This window comes from Neopelma chrysocephalum, unplaced genomic scaffold (genome assembly GCF_003984885.1).
Source record: "Neopelma chrysocephalum unplaced genomic scaffold, ASM398488v2 Primary Assembly neopelma1_200, whole genome shotgun sequence".
NCBI lineage: Eukaryota > Metazoa > Chordata > Aves > Passeriformes > Pipridae > Neopelma > Neopelma chrysocephalum.
This window is the reverse complement of record NW_020897862.1, coordinates 1,532,460-1,546,361: the sequence shown is the minus strand read 5'-3', so window position 1 is coordinate 1,546,361 and position 13,902 is coordinate 1,532,460. Positions and strand designations below refer to the sequence as shown.

The following is a 13,902-nucleotide window of genomic DNA, read 5'->3' as shown; positions in this document are numbered from 1 at the left end:
TGAGCTGCAAAATCACAGGAATGAAATTACATGTTTTTTTCTGTGAGCATGAAGGACAATATAATAATTTGCTGTAGGTCTTATTCTTTTTGGTACTTCTTAAGGAAGGCCATGCAAAGATGGGCTGCTTATTCCGGTGAAACTGGAACTGTTGAATTTTTTTAATCAAAATTTGAGAATTTGTTTTTAATAAGCCTTTCCAGATGATGAATAATTTCTGTTGACATGTTCAAATGAGCTCAGTTGTTCTCGTGATATTGTCTAAATATTTCAGAAGGGAAATTAATCAAATTTCAGTTTGGTTTCAGTTTTTACTGAAGCATCAGCACATCTAATTTTTACTGTTTGAGCTTCCTGATTACCTCTCTGTCTCTCTTTCACACTGCACATAATTGACATCCGTGCTCCATACAGCAAAGCAACCTCTAATGATTTTAATTTTGAGAACTATTAGTCCATCATTTACAATCTTACACTAATGGTACTCGTGAAAACAACTCAGGATGTTTTGCTGGAGCTGGTGACACCTGAAAAACTGGGCAACTCTTATTTCCACTGATAAAGAACAAACCTCTTTGTAGTAAAGGCGGTGGAAAAAACCCTCCTCGGATCTCCTGCTCTTTCAGATAGATGAAATCACATCTTTGCTAAGGTAAATAAAACCCAATAAAGCCTATTATTTCTCAGCAGAGGCTGTTTTTAGGCAAAATAAGTTCCTGCTGGGCTCCCCACAGCAGAATGGTGGTCAATGGTTGTAAATTAGGAAAAAAGTAATAAGTGCAGTCCCCAAAGATGACATACAGCCATGTTTTCTCTTATTAATTTAATAGAATATATATGTATTTTCAGTCCAAAGGTAATGACAGCAAAATATCTGACTGAATGGAACAGCAAGCCTGGAAAATGTATCTCTGAGCGTTTCTGTTCTCACAACGATCTTCCAGCCTTTTCCTTACTCTATTTACTCCTTACCTGTGGGTCACTTGCCCTCCATTTTTAATCATTTGTTTTACTCTTATTTAGTCTCATTATTTGTTTTACTCTTAAATATGTGCCAGGGGAGAAGAAAAACACAATTCCATCTTGATTCTATACTGTCTACCTTTCATTATAATAAAGGAGATATAAATAGGGGCTTTAATTTAGTACAAGGTTAAAAGTGATGATTCTGCTCATGCTTTGCAAAAAAATCCCCTGGGTAGGGGCTGACTGTGACCATTCCCAGCTCTTCACTGGCACCTGAATGACTTAAAAATGAACAACAGGGCCGTGGAGGAGGCAGGTCTGCACTCACAGCTGGATCCTGCCCTTCTCCTTCCTGCATCCCGAGATCCCAGGGTGTTCAAACATCTCCCAAAGCCTTTTGAAGTGTTCCCACACTCACCTGCATGGACCTGCTGGCCCCTGTGCTCCTTTCCCTCTGGGCATTGTCACTCTGGCTCTGGAGGGTCCCTCTTGGAGCCTCGGGGGTCCCACAGCTTCCTGCTGCCTCCAGCCCCGGCAGTGCCTCCCTTTCCCCCTCCCTCTGACCCCCCCCGTGGTGTTTGGTGATGCTCTGACTCTTCCCACTGCCCACTCTCTGCAGGGACAGGCTGTGAAAAATCTCCAGCATTATCCCCAAATACAAATATATTCAGATTTCCAGTACTAGGGAAGGAGTGACAGGGACACATGTTTGGTTTTCATCTTGCAAAAAGTACTGTTTATTGCATTCCCGTTGGGTTTAATACTTGTGTTGTTAAAAGCGTCATTTCCCGGTTCTTTGTGATCAAAGGTGTCGTGGTTATGACTTTATTCAAACTGTTTTCCTTCTTGGTGTCTCATCCTGTTCTCTTTGGATTAGTTGTTTGCTATAACCTATAAAAAACGTAAAACAAGTGAAAAATCGCATCACAAGACACAGGAATTTGTGAATAGTGTGTATTGCATCCAAGATGTGGGATTTAAATAACTGAAATAAGATTGTTGTTCTCAAATTTTATACTATATTTAAAAACACTTTATATTCCAGACTTAAACAGCATGTGCTGCCTTCTAAGATGCAATTGCAACAATCAGTGTATTGATGAATGCAAATGTGTGTAATCACTTCTGAAATCTACAGTAAAATCTTTATGTCTACAAATAGAGCTCTAGGATACAAGGAAAATGCATTCCTATTATCAAGACTTATTTAAAAGTGACAGTAATTTGGAGAACTATTTAAGAAGAGGATACTTTGGACTGGCTAGGGCTGAACCAACAGTGATCCAGCTCCCTGAGCAGGGGGCAGAAATCCCGGTCAGAGAGAACCTCAGCAAATCCAAGTGTCCCTGCTCTCCAGGAGCACCCAGAGCCTCACCTGCTCGATCCAGCTGATGAAGGCAGAGACCCTGGTGAAGACAGAGGGCTTGTGGTAGTAGTTGCAGCCCAGGGAAGAGCCAAAGCTGACGATGCCGTGCACCTCCCACCTGCCATCAGCCCCTTGGCAGTTCAGTGGGCCACCAGAGTCCCCCTGGGAGGAAGGGGAACACAGTCAGTGGCAGTTGTAGTGTGAACAGCTCCTCTGTGGTTTTTTTTTAAGCTTTCCTTCCCATCAGGCCTGTTTGTGTCTGAACACCCTGAGCAGGGTGTTCTCTGGACTCACGTTACAGCTGGAGATGATTCCATCCCCACCAGCACAGACCATGCTGGGTTTCACTATACTTCCCCACCAGGAAGGCTGGGAACAGGTTTCATAATCCACCACCAACAGAAGGCCTTGCTGCAGGTCATCAGGAAGAGGCCCATTTGCTGGGAGGGAACAGAAACAGAGGGGTCAAGGTATCACCTGGCACTGAAGGAAGAGCAAAACTGCACTGTTAAGTTTCCCCCAGGATCTGGGTACCATCCCTCCAGGCAAGATGCTCTACAGGGACTGTATTAAAGGAAAAACTGTATAATCCATTTCTTAGCTCCATTCTTTCATATAGGGGAAAAAAAAAGTCCTTAACTTACTCAAAATTTGCATTCCATTAAAAGATGTCTCATTGTTAGAGAAATAAATTGTTCAGGAGTTTGCAATTTACTTATCCCTCTAGGAATTGCCTCCTGAGCTGAGCTGAAGTCTCTGAGGTTTTCTCCTGACAATTCTGTTGAAGTCCCTGAGATTTTCCTCACTTCACATCTATTCCCTCACGTGTCTTTTCAGATACTCAGCAGGTGTGTTGGGATTAGCAAGAGCACCCGTCTGCACACTTAACATTTGTGTTACAATAGCTCCTAAAAGCTCAGTAAAGGCCCCTCTGGTGCATCACCAGCCCTGTCACAAGCAAAATAAACTTGAAAGGCAGGGAAAAATCATATTGTGTGAGTGAAGCAGGGCCTAATGTGACAAACTACCTCACTACACTGAGTTCAGGGGGATCTCGAGCACCATCGACAGTCTTTGCCAATCTCAGAGGAGAAGGCACTTCTGAAAGTTGCTTTTTTTTGTTCCACAGTTTTGGAAAAGTCCGGGTACTCACTCTGCAGTCTCCCCCAGCCTGTCACGTAGCAGGCAGTGTTGGAGGCCAGGATGCTCTGGGCAGGGGGCAGACAGCCCAGCTGGATCTGGGCACCCAAGGGGACGGGCTCGGAGAGCTTGATCAGAGCAATGTCATACCTGTGGTCACACACACGTGGGAGAGGGGGGGAGAGAAAGGAAAGGGGTAAAAAGGCTTGCAAATGGACCAAGGCACAGTAGCAGCAATATTTAGTAAGTACACAGCACTTGGCCTATTCCAAAGAGAAGAAAGGGAGCAAGGAGGCCAGTGAATGGGCAGTAAAGATTCCTGCACCCCTAAAGCAATGGGGAAATCCATGGACTGGAGGGATATTTCCTGCAGAACCGTCCACTTTCCTGCTGGGAAAAATTGTCTCTTATAGGTTTTTTTTTCACCAAAACCAAGCATGTGTTAGGACTCACTCCATAGACCTGGAACTGAGGGGATTTCTTTGCTTATGCCTTACCCTGCAGCAGGTCATGGGGGTCCTTCAGCAAGAATATTAATTATTAGATATTACAGATATTAATGCCACTGATCAATAATACTCTGTCTATGGTGTTTGTAGGAGGGCTCCAAAGAGTGCTGTAAAAAACACTTGATTCTCTTTCACTGTACAAATGATATCACTGCACAGAACAGCTTCCCACCCAAGCATGGACATGGAAAATGGCACCTGAAAACTCAATTAATCCATAAACAATTAATATTGTTAATTGCTTTGTATTCTCTTGGGTGGGGAAAAGTATAAATGGGAGGCTCAACTCTCATCCATGAGCAAATATCTAGGAGCATCACTGCAAGGGGTAACAGGAGGCTCTGAGTGTTTGTGCTGCCACAACTCCAGGGGGGTGAGATTCAGGCAGTTTGATTTTTGCCCTGGGTCTAAAAACTGTCAAAGTACCCGCCACCAACTTACCCATTGGCAACGTTCTGTGGATCCCAGTTCTCATTGACAATGATCTTCTCTGGAGAAACTGCAACTGACCCTTTTTCCTCAGCTTCCAGGTTGTACTTCCCAAGAAACACTCGATATGTCCGGGTAGAACTGGGCAAGGAAAGGATCAACACTCAGTGATGCAGCGGCTGCTGAGGCTGCTGCAGCTTTGCCACCTGAGAGACTCAAAAAAGAATGTCCTTGACTGTAATCTCCCATGATGTGCCTGGAGCTGAGCCAGTGATTTGTTAATCACTGTTCTAGGCTCAATAATAATTTCATCTCTGAGCCATCCTGTCAGCTTCCACTCAAGGCTTCATTAACAAACTGAGGGTGCCTCCAGTCTTTGCAGGATTCAGCTCATATTCTTCAATACAATAAACAGTTTGGACTTTTTTGACAGCCATGAACAGTGTCACTAATAAACAAATATGTGACAGATATAATATGTAGAATTTATAATAATAACATTCAGTCAATCCTTCATATTTCATATTAGGACATTTTCTACAACATAGTTTTCCAAGAACCATATGCCACCAAAGCAAAATGGGGTTGTCTTTGTGGAAACAGCTTTGATGGTGAAAGGACAGAACTGTACCTAATCATTTTTTGTTATACTGCCCCATGACATGAAGAGTTTGCTGAAAATGACTGATGCATTCAAAACATTTGTGATTATTTCTTCAGGGAATAGACTGATTAGTTAATCTGTGAATGTCACTGACATATATATTACAGAAACAGGCAACACAGGCTGAATTTTAATAGCTTGAAAACAAAAGGATGTTTGCAATTATTTACAGAAAATGAAGAGTATATAATACAGGTAACTGAATCATAATATTATTATGAGGGGTTTTTGCCTTTTACTTCCATTTTAAGAAAATGAAAAAGTGTCATTCTTCTGACTTATTAGTTATAATCAAAATATATGATCTGAAACAGAGCTCTGAACTGAGAAAGGGAGAACTGGCGTTGATGTGGGTTTGCTCCAGCTCTGTCTGCTCACGTGGGTCCAGATTTCACTCCATTTCTTACCTGATGCAGTGGGCAGCTGTCATCACCCAGTTGGTTGCAATGAGGGTTCCCCCACAGGTGTGACGCCACTCGCCATTGGAATAGTATTGCAGGGAGGCCTGGGATCAAGGAACTGAGTGAGGCTCAGATTTTTGTTACTGATTTTTCATTGTTGCGCTTTGTTCCTGCACCCAGAACACAACTCGCTGCTGGAAGAGGGTGGAAGCCTTTGGAGCAAAAAGTTTCCAACTCCTGGTCACAGAAAAGCTTTCCATCCTTCCCCATCATCCAAAAACTTGAGGTTTTAAAGGTATCTCACTTAAATAGCCAGGTCTACTTGACTTGAAATGAAAACCTGCATAGCCAGCAAGAGGTGGCACATTCAGAGCTTTCTTAAAAAGGCTAGAAGCTTTGGGGTTGATCAGAATGGAATAGTCAAAACCTAACTCATGGCAGGCAAGATGCATCAAAGGAAATGAAAGAGGTGGTTTTATTCAGCTGTGCTGTGTGAGGGTGGCACAGCCCCAACAGCTCCAGGGACAGCACAGAAGGACCAACCTGCCAGGGCCAGCTGTAGGGTCTTGCATTTTCCCCTCCAACAACTCTGGACACGTTAGGTGGGTAGGCAGGAACCCCGCAGCCAAAGGCTGGAAGACATAGAAAACAGGATTTGTGTTTTAAAAGTAGTAAAATTTTAAGATACGGAATAGCACAGCCCCCGGTTATTGCAATGAACTGCCTATGCTGTCTCTCCTTCTGCTTTGTTGCTCTACTTTCTCTAAAAAAGGAATATTGTTTCTAGATTTTAATTAACTTTTTCCTTTAAAACTAATGCAGAAATTGGACACGTACCTGCAGATGCCAGAGCCAACACAGTGAAAAGCACTCCAAACATGGTGCTGGTTCCTGGGTGCTGCAGGCTCCCCTCCACAAGCCATTTTATATTGTGTTCTTTATCTCAGGGACACATGACTTACAATGCAGAGTATTCCAGTAACAATGGAAAACTTGTGTAATTGTGGGATAATTTTTTATATACACAAGTTGCTAAAAAATCCCTGTTTAGGTGGACCTTGGAGCCAGGCTATATCAACAACTTGGTTAAAAAGAAATCCAAATTAGTTGCTCATTAACTGTAGCAGTTGTTTGCATTTTCATTGCCTTGAAAGTTCATCACAAAGGTGTTCTCAGAAGGAAAATGTTGAATGAATTTTTTTAACACCTGGTGATATGTCAGCAGTAAGTGTCTGATGTATTCAGACACTGATAGATTCAGACATGTCAGCATGGTTGGATTAGTTGATCTCTAGAGGGCCCCTTCAGCCTTAATTATTGTATAATTCTGTGATTGCTTGAAATTTTATTTTGTTCTGGTTTGGGGGCTTTTTTGTGAGTGAATGGCATCTGCCATTTGTACTGGCTGAAAAGCTGTCTTTTACCTTCTTTTCTAGATCAAGTTTTGTGTGTTCAGCACACCAGACTTCTTCAATAAACCAGGCTGGGATCACTTGGAAGTGGAACGTGTTTCAAGCCATACAAAGAACCAGCTGTCCAGGATGGTGGAGAAACCCTGGTCAGGGTGGTGACTCAGACTTCATCCCTTTCCTGTTTGCCTCTGTGAGATCAGTGGCACAGCCCTGGGGGAGAACAGGGCTCCTGCAGCATTGCAAATGGGATTGTTCACACCCCAAAGCAGTGAGACCTGGGACAGAACAGTGTGAGCTTGGTCATGCAAAGGAGTAAAGCATTTCTACTGAGGACAAAGCAGCAAGAGCAGGCATTTATACCCCTCCAGAGCTGCTGCCACAGAAGGAAGTGTCCTAATTCTACTCTCAAGCACAGGCTGTGATTTCTGGGGATGGTCCTGTGCAGGGCTAAGAGTTGGACTCGATGATCCTTATGGTTCCCTTCCAATTCAGCTTATTCTGTGATTCTTTACTGACGTTTGAGATCAACGACTTGATATCAACACTTACCCTTGGCTATTTCTTCCTTTTTATCTTCTGCTACAGGAATTTCCCATCCTCTGTCACATTTCCATCCCCCAACCCTTGAAAAACTGTTGCTGGTTATTTAAAACCCAAACATCTCTAGCCCATAAGCCAGGTCACGCCTGGGGAGCAAACTTATTAGAATGGAAACAAATATCACAACGCCAGCTTTATAACCAGAGCTGTGTTGTAAATACAGACCAAACCAGGGGCTCAAAAATGCTGAACTAAATGTGTTGTTTAATGTCAGGATTAACCAGCAGCAGAATCTCTGATTTCCACAGCTTCCATGGAGCAGTAGGTACTGCTTTGGATGGAGGATGCCTGGAGCACACATGTGGAAGGCAGAAGTATAGAATGCTTTGCTGTTTTGTCTGCCTCTCAAGAATGTATTTTCCTACCCAGACAATAGCACTTGAAAAAGCCACATTCTGAATTGCAAATTGGATCAACCAAACCCTGTTCTGGCATCTTGTATTTATTATCTGACAAAAGCAGAAACCAGGATTAACTGAGTGCAGAATTGAGATTCTAATTTTTTTCCCCATTAATTAGTTGGCTCTCTTCTTAGTGTCTTGAATTTACAAGCTAAACAACATTTTATGATGCCGTTTAACTTCCACGCCACCATCATCTTCACTGAATTACAACTAAAAGTATAAATTTTGGATGGTCAATCACTATTTAAACTTTCCTGGTTTAGTGTGTGCTTGTAAACATGGAATTTTGTTTAGTTCTTCAAGCATTTCTGTTCACAAATAACCTTCTGCTCTCTTGCATGTTGTAAATGGAAAAACCCTGTTCTTTTTCCCTTTCTCCTTTGTGAGGGAGTTCTGAAACAGTTCTTTTGTTGTAGGGGGGGAGTGCTCATAAGAATCATAACATATTTAAAGTAAAACACTCTCAAAGCTGTTTTGTTTTTTTGTTCCATCATGCTTTATGTAATGATTGCTTATCCATCTTTTCCAGGCCTAGTCTAAATAGTCTTTCTTGGACTCCGTGGCCATCACACTGTTGGTAGCTCTGCCAGGGAACATCAAAAGGCTCAGCCCCCAGCTGATACTACAGTGGCTTGGAAACAGCACCCTGGAAACTCTTATCATCTTTGTGCCAGATGTTCCACACAGGCTGAGCAGCTCCTGGAACCGCAGGAAGAAAGAGCAGGAGCTTCTGGTATGTTCTGTTAAAGCAGAACAGCAAATATCTCCTTCCATACACAATGTACATGTGTACAATTTATCATGGACTCTGTTGCCTCCCTGTCTTTATTCCCTTGCAGGGCAGTAACTCTGCTGTACCAATTAGTGAGTGGAAGTGTCTGTAGATGAGTTGCATACACTGAAATCTGCTTTTCTGAGGGAGGTTTTTCATCTGAAACTAGAGAGTAACCCCCCTAAAAATTCAAAATTAAATTCTGCCCCAGCTTTCCCCTGGGAGCACCAACTGTGCCAATGTCATTACTTGCTGGATGGCCATTAAATCTGCTGCTTGATTGTTCCCTGGGACTGTTTCTGTGTTCTTAAAACTGAAGCTTGGCCTGTGTTCCTCAGGGGAGAACAAAGTTATACAGAGCAGGGAAATGGAGATGAGCATGACCCTGTGTGGTTTGTGCCTTCCAAATTCCTGTTTCCAGCTTAGATCCATTTCTGTATTACTTTCCACGCTGTATTCTCTCATAATCCAAGCACTTTTGCAGTCAATACTGCCCACAGATGTGACATAAGGCTCTGCTTGTTTTAACTGGGTGGGGAGCAAGGGCAGGAAAGAACAGAGACAAAACCAACAGAAAACTCAACCACGCTTCAGCAATCAGATTAGACTGAAAGATATTTATTTAGAAACAACAGCTTTGGTATTTTAAAACCAAACAACCTTTAAATCACCAGAAAGTGGGATGTCTTCCCCTCCCCATAGCCAAAACAAATCAATGCATAAAGTCTCAGTAGGCTTAGAGTAGGAAACCTGCAGATCAGCATTTCCAAGTGTAAATCCAGAAAACAATTTCAGCAAATTGATTTTGCACTACAGTCATAAAGGCTGAAAAACCTGTTACCAGCACTTAGATATCTACAGATCAATTGACTGTTACTGAAGTGGAGGCAAAATTATCAACATCCTCCCCCACCCCCCAAGCAATAAATTAAAAAATCTATACCAGAAAGGAAGTTACACTAAGGTTTTCTAGTTAACTCTCTGAAGGGAATCATTATTCTCCTGTAGAATTAAAAAAAAAAACCAAAAAACAAATCAAAATATCAAAGAACTTAGTATATCTTCAAGTATGTTGACCAAATGGATTACTCTTAGGGAACTGAACAGCTTACAAGGAAAAGGAAACATCTGTTACATGAACTTCTGGCATAAACTCTTCAATCACCACACCTTCCAAGTCTCAGATTCCTGTCATAGCAAGGCACAAAAAGATTGTTGCTTTCAAAAGGTCCTTGTTCTCAGCTGCAAAATTGTCAGATGTCTTGTGCAAACAGAGGCTGAAAGCAGGACTAAGTTCACTTGGACACGGGGATGTTCCCATTCAGCTCATGGAACAGGGAGTTATTCCAACACCATCCATCTCACTGCCACAGAGGTTCTGAGCTTCAGCTGGCTCCCACTTCTGCCCTGGTTCTGGAATCAAGTTCTGCATCACCTTTCTGTTCAGTAGGTCCACCCAAGACGAGGCAGCAGAGTTTGCTGTGGCTCAGGGCTCTGCAGTGTCCGGGCCGGGGTGTTGGCTCAGCCCTGGGCTGTGGCTGTGACGCTTCTGGGCAGTTCAGTGAGCAGAGTCAGGGACAGTCACCTGCAGCAACGGTCAACAGGTCACTTGGGAACAGGCAGAAGGCAAGTCTTGGAGATGACAAAGGCAATCAGAGAGACAACAGTGAGAGAAGGACATAATTACATAATTCCAAGGACACGTTCCTGGACACGTGCCAGCTGTGTACACAACAACTGACACCACCTCCCAACCCTTTCCTCCTTTTGCACTAAGGTTTGGATCATGATCAGAGGCTTGTAACTGCAGTTGTCTGACACACACATCTATCCTACCTCTTCCTAGGTTAGTCTGTCCAGCCACAAGCACCTCCCACTCATTCCTTCATTGGATGACAGGTATTCAGACCTGCTTGGGATCAGGTTTGATCCCCAGTGCTCACCACGACAAAGCCAGGGAGCTGACACGGAAATTTGCAGCTCTCCTTAAACACCCCTTACATACCAACTGTCTAGTTTAGTCCAGTGCCTTCTGTCCAGCCTTAGCTATGAAAAAATTGAATTTGCTTTTACCAGTTGGAATAACAGGGCAATCTAAAGCTAGAACTTCTCCTCTGACAGCTCTACTTAACTATCTCCTTTTTATTTCCTTTTTTTTTTAAACACAAGTTACATTTAACTCTGTTCAGCCCTTAGGAGGGGAAGCCTCTGAACAGCACAAGGGAGCTCACACAGCAAATCCAGTCTGGTCTTGCATTTCTACTCTGTATCAACACGCAGCCAGAAAGTCCCAGTACTAAGAGCAGAATTCACCTTCTATTCTCTAGTTTTTACTAGCAACTAAGTTTTCTAAGGCAACTCTAACCAAGAATTTCAAAATCTTTACACCCAAATGAGATGCAGTAGAGCTTGAAGCCAGAGCCTCCAACTCACAGTAAAAAGCACTCAGTACTTTCCTTAATTTTGTCTGAATGGAAGAAACACCAACTCAGCACCTCCCCCAAACAATGGTGGTAAATGTGGTTTGATGGAGGACTGCACAGTGTCTGTAAATCCACGAACATGGACCAGGGGTCCCAAAAGTCAGAACACCAGCCTGCATTTGGGTGTTGCAGTGTGACATGTCACCCATTCAGACCAGGTGTGACATCTCCACACAGCAGTTCAGACAAGCACAGCAGCTCTCACAAGCTTTCTGGTATTGCAGAACAAGAAACATCATCTCCTGACATTCATGGCTTAGAAACAAGCAATGATGTGTGGAAAAAGGACAGAAAGCTGTGTCTGCCTCCACCTGCAGCCTTACAAATGTCTAAGGACAGATGATGAGTTCATCTCTGCTAATATTTATGAGCCCTGCTGCTCTATTATGAGCCCTATTCCCTCCCTGTGCAAGAAGAGGTCACAGGTTGCTTGTTGCAAGAGAGACTGAAAATCCTCACAGTCCAAGACAGACCCTGCCCAGGCACAGCTGACAGAACACCAGGCTGACAACACTCAGTGGACAGCAGCCAAAAGCAGCAGCCTTATACCTTACTCCTGAAGAGTGGCTTGGCTCCAGGCCCACAATATTCGTTGTAGATGAGTTTGAACAGAAACAAGTGAAACAAAGTGATTAAGGAGGCCACACTGAACCAGAACAGGAAGGGCAAGCCCGGGTATTGCTTGGCCATGTGCTCCTCATGAGCCAGGATAGCTTTTAGGTGGAGTGTGTGTCTCAGGTCCTGCAGGTGGACCAGGTCTGTGGATATATAAAGCAGGGGTGTGATGGGCTGGGTGACCATGACGGGGAAGGTGTGACCCCGTGCCTCCGAGGTGAGCTCCACGGGCTCGTTCATGCAGCCTGCCTCACAGGCATACAGCCTCACTGGCTTCTCCTGCAGCTTCACTGACACGTGCAGGAAGGGCTTCCCTTCGGCATCCAGCAACACAGCCAGGTTGATCAAGTCCTTGTTGTAATGGATCCCACGTAAGGAGTAGCTGTTGTGAAGCACATCAGGGTCAGCCTGGAACTGGAGATGGTTCTCTGTGAACTGCAGCCCCCCAAAGCTCAGCACCATGCCCTGCATGAGCCCGTGCACTCCAGCTGCCACCAGGCCCTTGCAGCCCCGTTTCTGGAGGGTCAGCTTCCACAGGTCTGAGAGCTGCAGGATCTGGGGGATGCTGGTGAGCCTGGCTGGCCACAGGTTCTGGGCGTGCATGGTGGCGTGGCCGCTGAAGCAGTGGTCAGCATAGTTCAGGCTGCCCTCCATCCTCTCCCTGTCCTCAGCACTGATCAGGGGGTCCAGCAGGGGGGCTGGCATGGTGGACAGCACGTAGTACAGGGTCATGTTGACAGTCTCACTGGATGGGGTGTGAGCATCCGTGATCTTCCTCATTTCAATCCCTGGAACAAAAGGAAAACAAGGCATTAACCAGGAGGAAAAGAAGATCAAATGTGCACATTGTCCAAGTGTTCTTTATGATATCTAATAAACCTTTGTCCATAAAACACTGCAGTGAAATGTTTCCTTGTATTTGTCTAAGAAGGCAAATCACTCTCTCTGCTACTTGGAGTTGGAAAGTCAAGCTCTCACACAGACAAAGCTACTCTTATACACAGATGTCACCATGACTCTGCAAGAATGATCTGTCAAAGGAACATCCCTTTCTACTGGCTATAAAATAGCAAGTTCTGCATTACTTGGGCAACAAGGCCATTAAAATCTTACAAAGCCATCTTTGAAATCTTTGGAAAAATCATCTTTGTCCTGTTAAGGACAGTCCTTTACTTCCATGCAGAAATCTGTCTTGTTACAGTCACTAAAGGTCAACTCTATTTCCAGCTGACAAATCAGTGAAGTTCCTGAAGCCATGGAAGACAGCACACCCAGAGTTGTGATCAGAAATGTTCTTCCATCACTTCCTTTGTGCAGTCAGGTGTCCTCCACATCGTTAAAGCATGCTGGATTCCAAACTGTTTCATTATCCCACAAACCCTGAGGAAGAGTGGAGCCCCTGGAGCCCTTAGAGCAACCAGGTCACTGAGCTTTCAGCCACTCTCTGTGGAAGCTGAGCATCACCTTCCTTACCTGAAATGAACAGGTCAGACCAGGTCTGCTGGTGCTCCTGGAAAAGATCTTCCACCCCCATCTGCATCACCTCCATCATCTCTTTCCTGGCCGCCTCCCTCAGCCTGCCGAGGGTCTCCTCCAGCCGGGCGGGCTCGGTGGGCTCCGAGGTGTGCACCACCGACAGCACCGTCTCGTCGAAGTGCGACTTGGGCGCGACCTGCAGGCGGCTCACGAGCTTCTGGGCCGCCACCACCACCAGCACCGCCTTGTTGCCGCCGGGCAGCGCCAGGCGGCCCGAGGAGAGCACGAACTGCCGCTCCCCCGCCTTCTCCAGGCTGCTGGAGAACCGCCCGCCGGGCGCCGGGGGCGAGGAGGCCTCAAAGGCGACCACTCTGTCCGTGGGGTTGGCGATGCGGAGGCGCTGCAGGTAGAGGTGCGGGCGGCCCCGGTGGACCACCACGTCCTCCCGCACCGTCACGCAGTCCCCGGGCCCCGCGCCGGGCCCGGTGTGAACGCACCGCACCGCCCGCACCGCCCCGTCCCGCAGCGCCGCCAGCGCCGCCCGCGCCTCGCCGCGCCCGCCCAGCGCCCGCAGCCGCACCAGCGCCGGGTACTCGGTGGCGAGCGCGGGGCCCGCCGGGGCCCCCGCCGGCCTCACCCACAGCCGCCCCGCGGTCACATCCAGC

At 45.5% G+C, this 13,902-nt stretch overlaps 2 protein-coding genes across 2 annotated transcripts in view; both read right to left on the bottom strand.

Annotated features, from left to right (window-relative positions):
• Nucleotides 1–1,684: 1,684 nt before the first annotated feature.
• On the bottom strand, nt 1,685–6,439 carry LOC113977122 (chymotrypsin-like elastase family member 2A). Its single transcript, XM_027702956.1, has 8 exons — nt 6,313–6,439; nt 6,019–6,107; nt 5,482–5,579; nt 4,423–4,551; nt 3,486–3,622; nt 2,627–2,772; nt 2,342–2,494; nt 1,685–1,857 (listed from the first exon to the last, which is right to left on the bottom strand). Exons 1-8 carry the CDS (start codon nt 6,353–6,355, stop codon nt 1,840–1,842), a joined length of 813 nt encoding a protein of 270 aa, XP_027558757.1. The 5' UTR covers nt 6,356–6,439; the 3' UTR covers nt 1,685–1,839.
• A 2,821-nt stretch (nt 6,440–9,260) lies between these two features.
• The window catches only part of KIAA2013 (KIAA2013 ortholog), a 9,924-nt gene continuing 5,282 nt past the window's right edge, over nt 9,261–13,902 (bottom strand). Inside the window, exons 2-4 of the mRNA XM_027702931.1 lie at nt 13,235–13,901; nt 11,696–12,549; nt 9,261–10,248 (exon numbers count right to left, since the gene is read on the bottom strand). Of these exons, the coding sequence (XP_027558732.1) occupies nt 10,222–10,248; nt 11,696–12,549; nt 13,235–13,901 (1,548 nt within the window). The 3' untranslated portion in view covers nt 9,261–10,221. The remainder of the gene's footprint in view (nt 10,249–11,695; nt 12,550–13,234; nt 13,902) is intronic.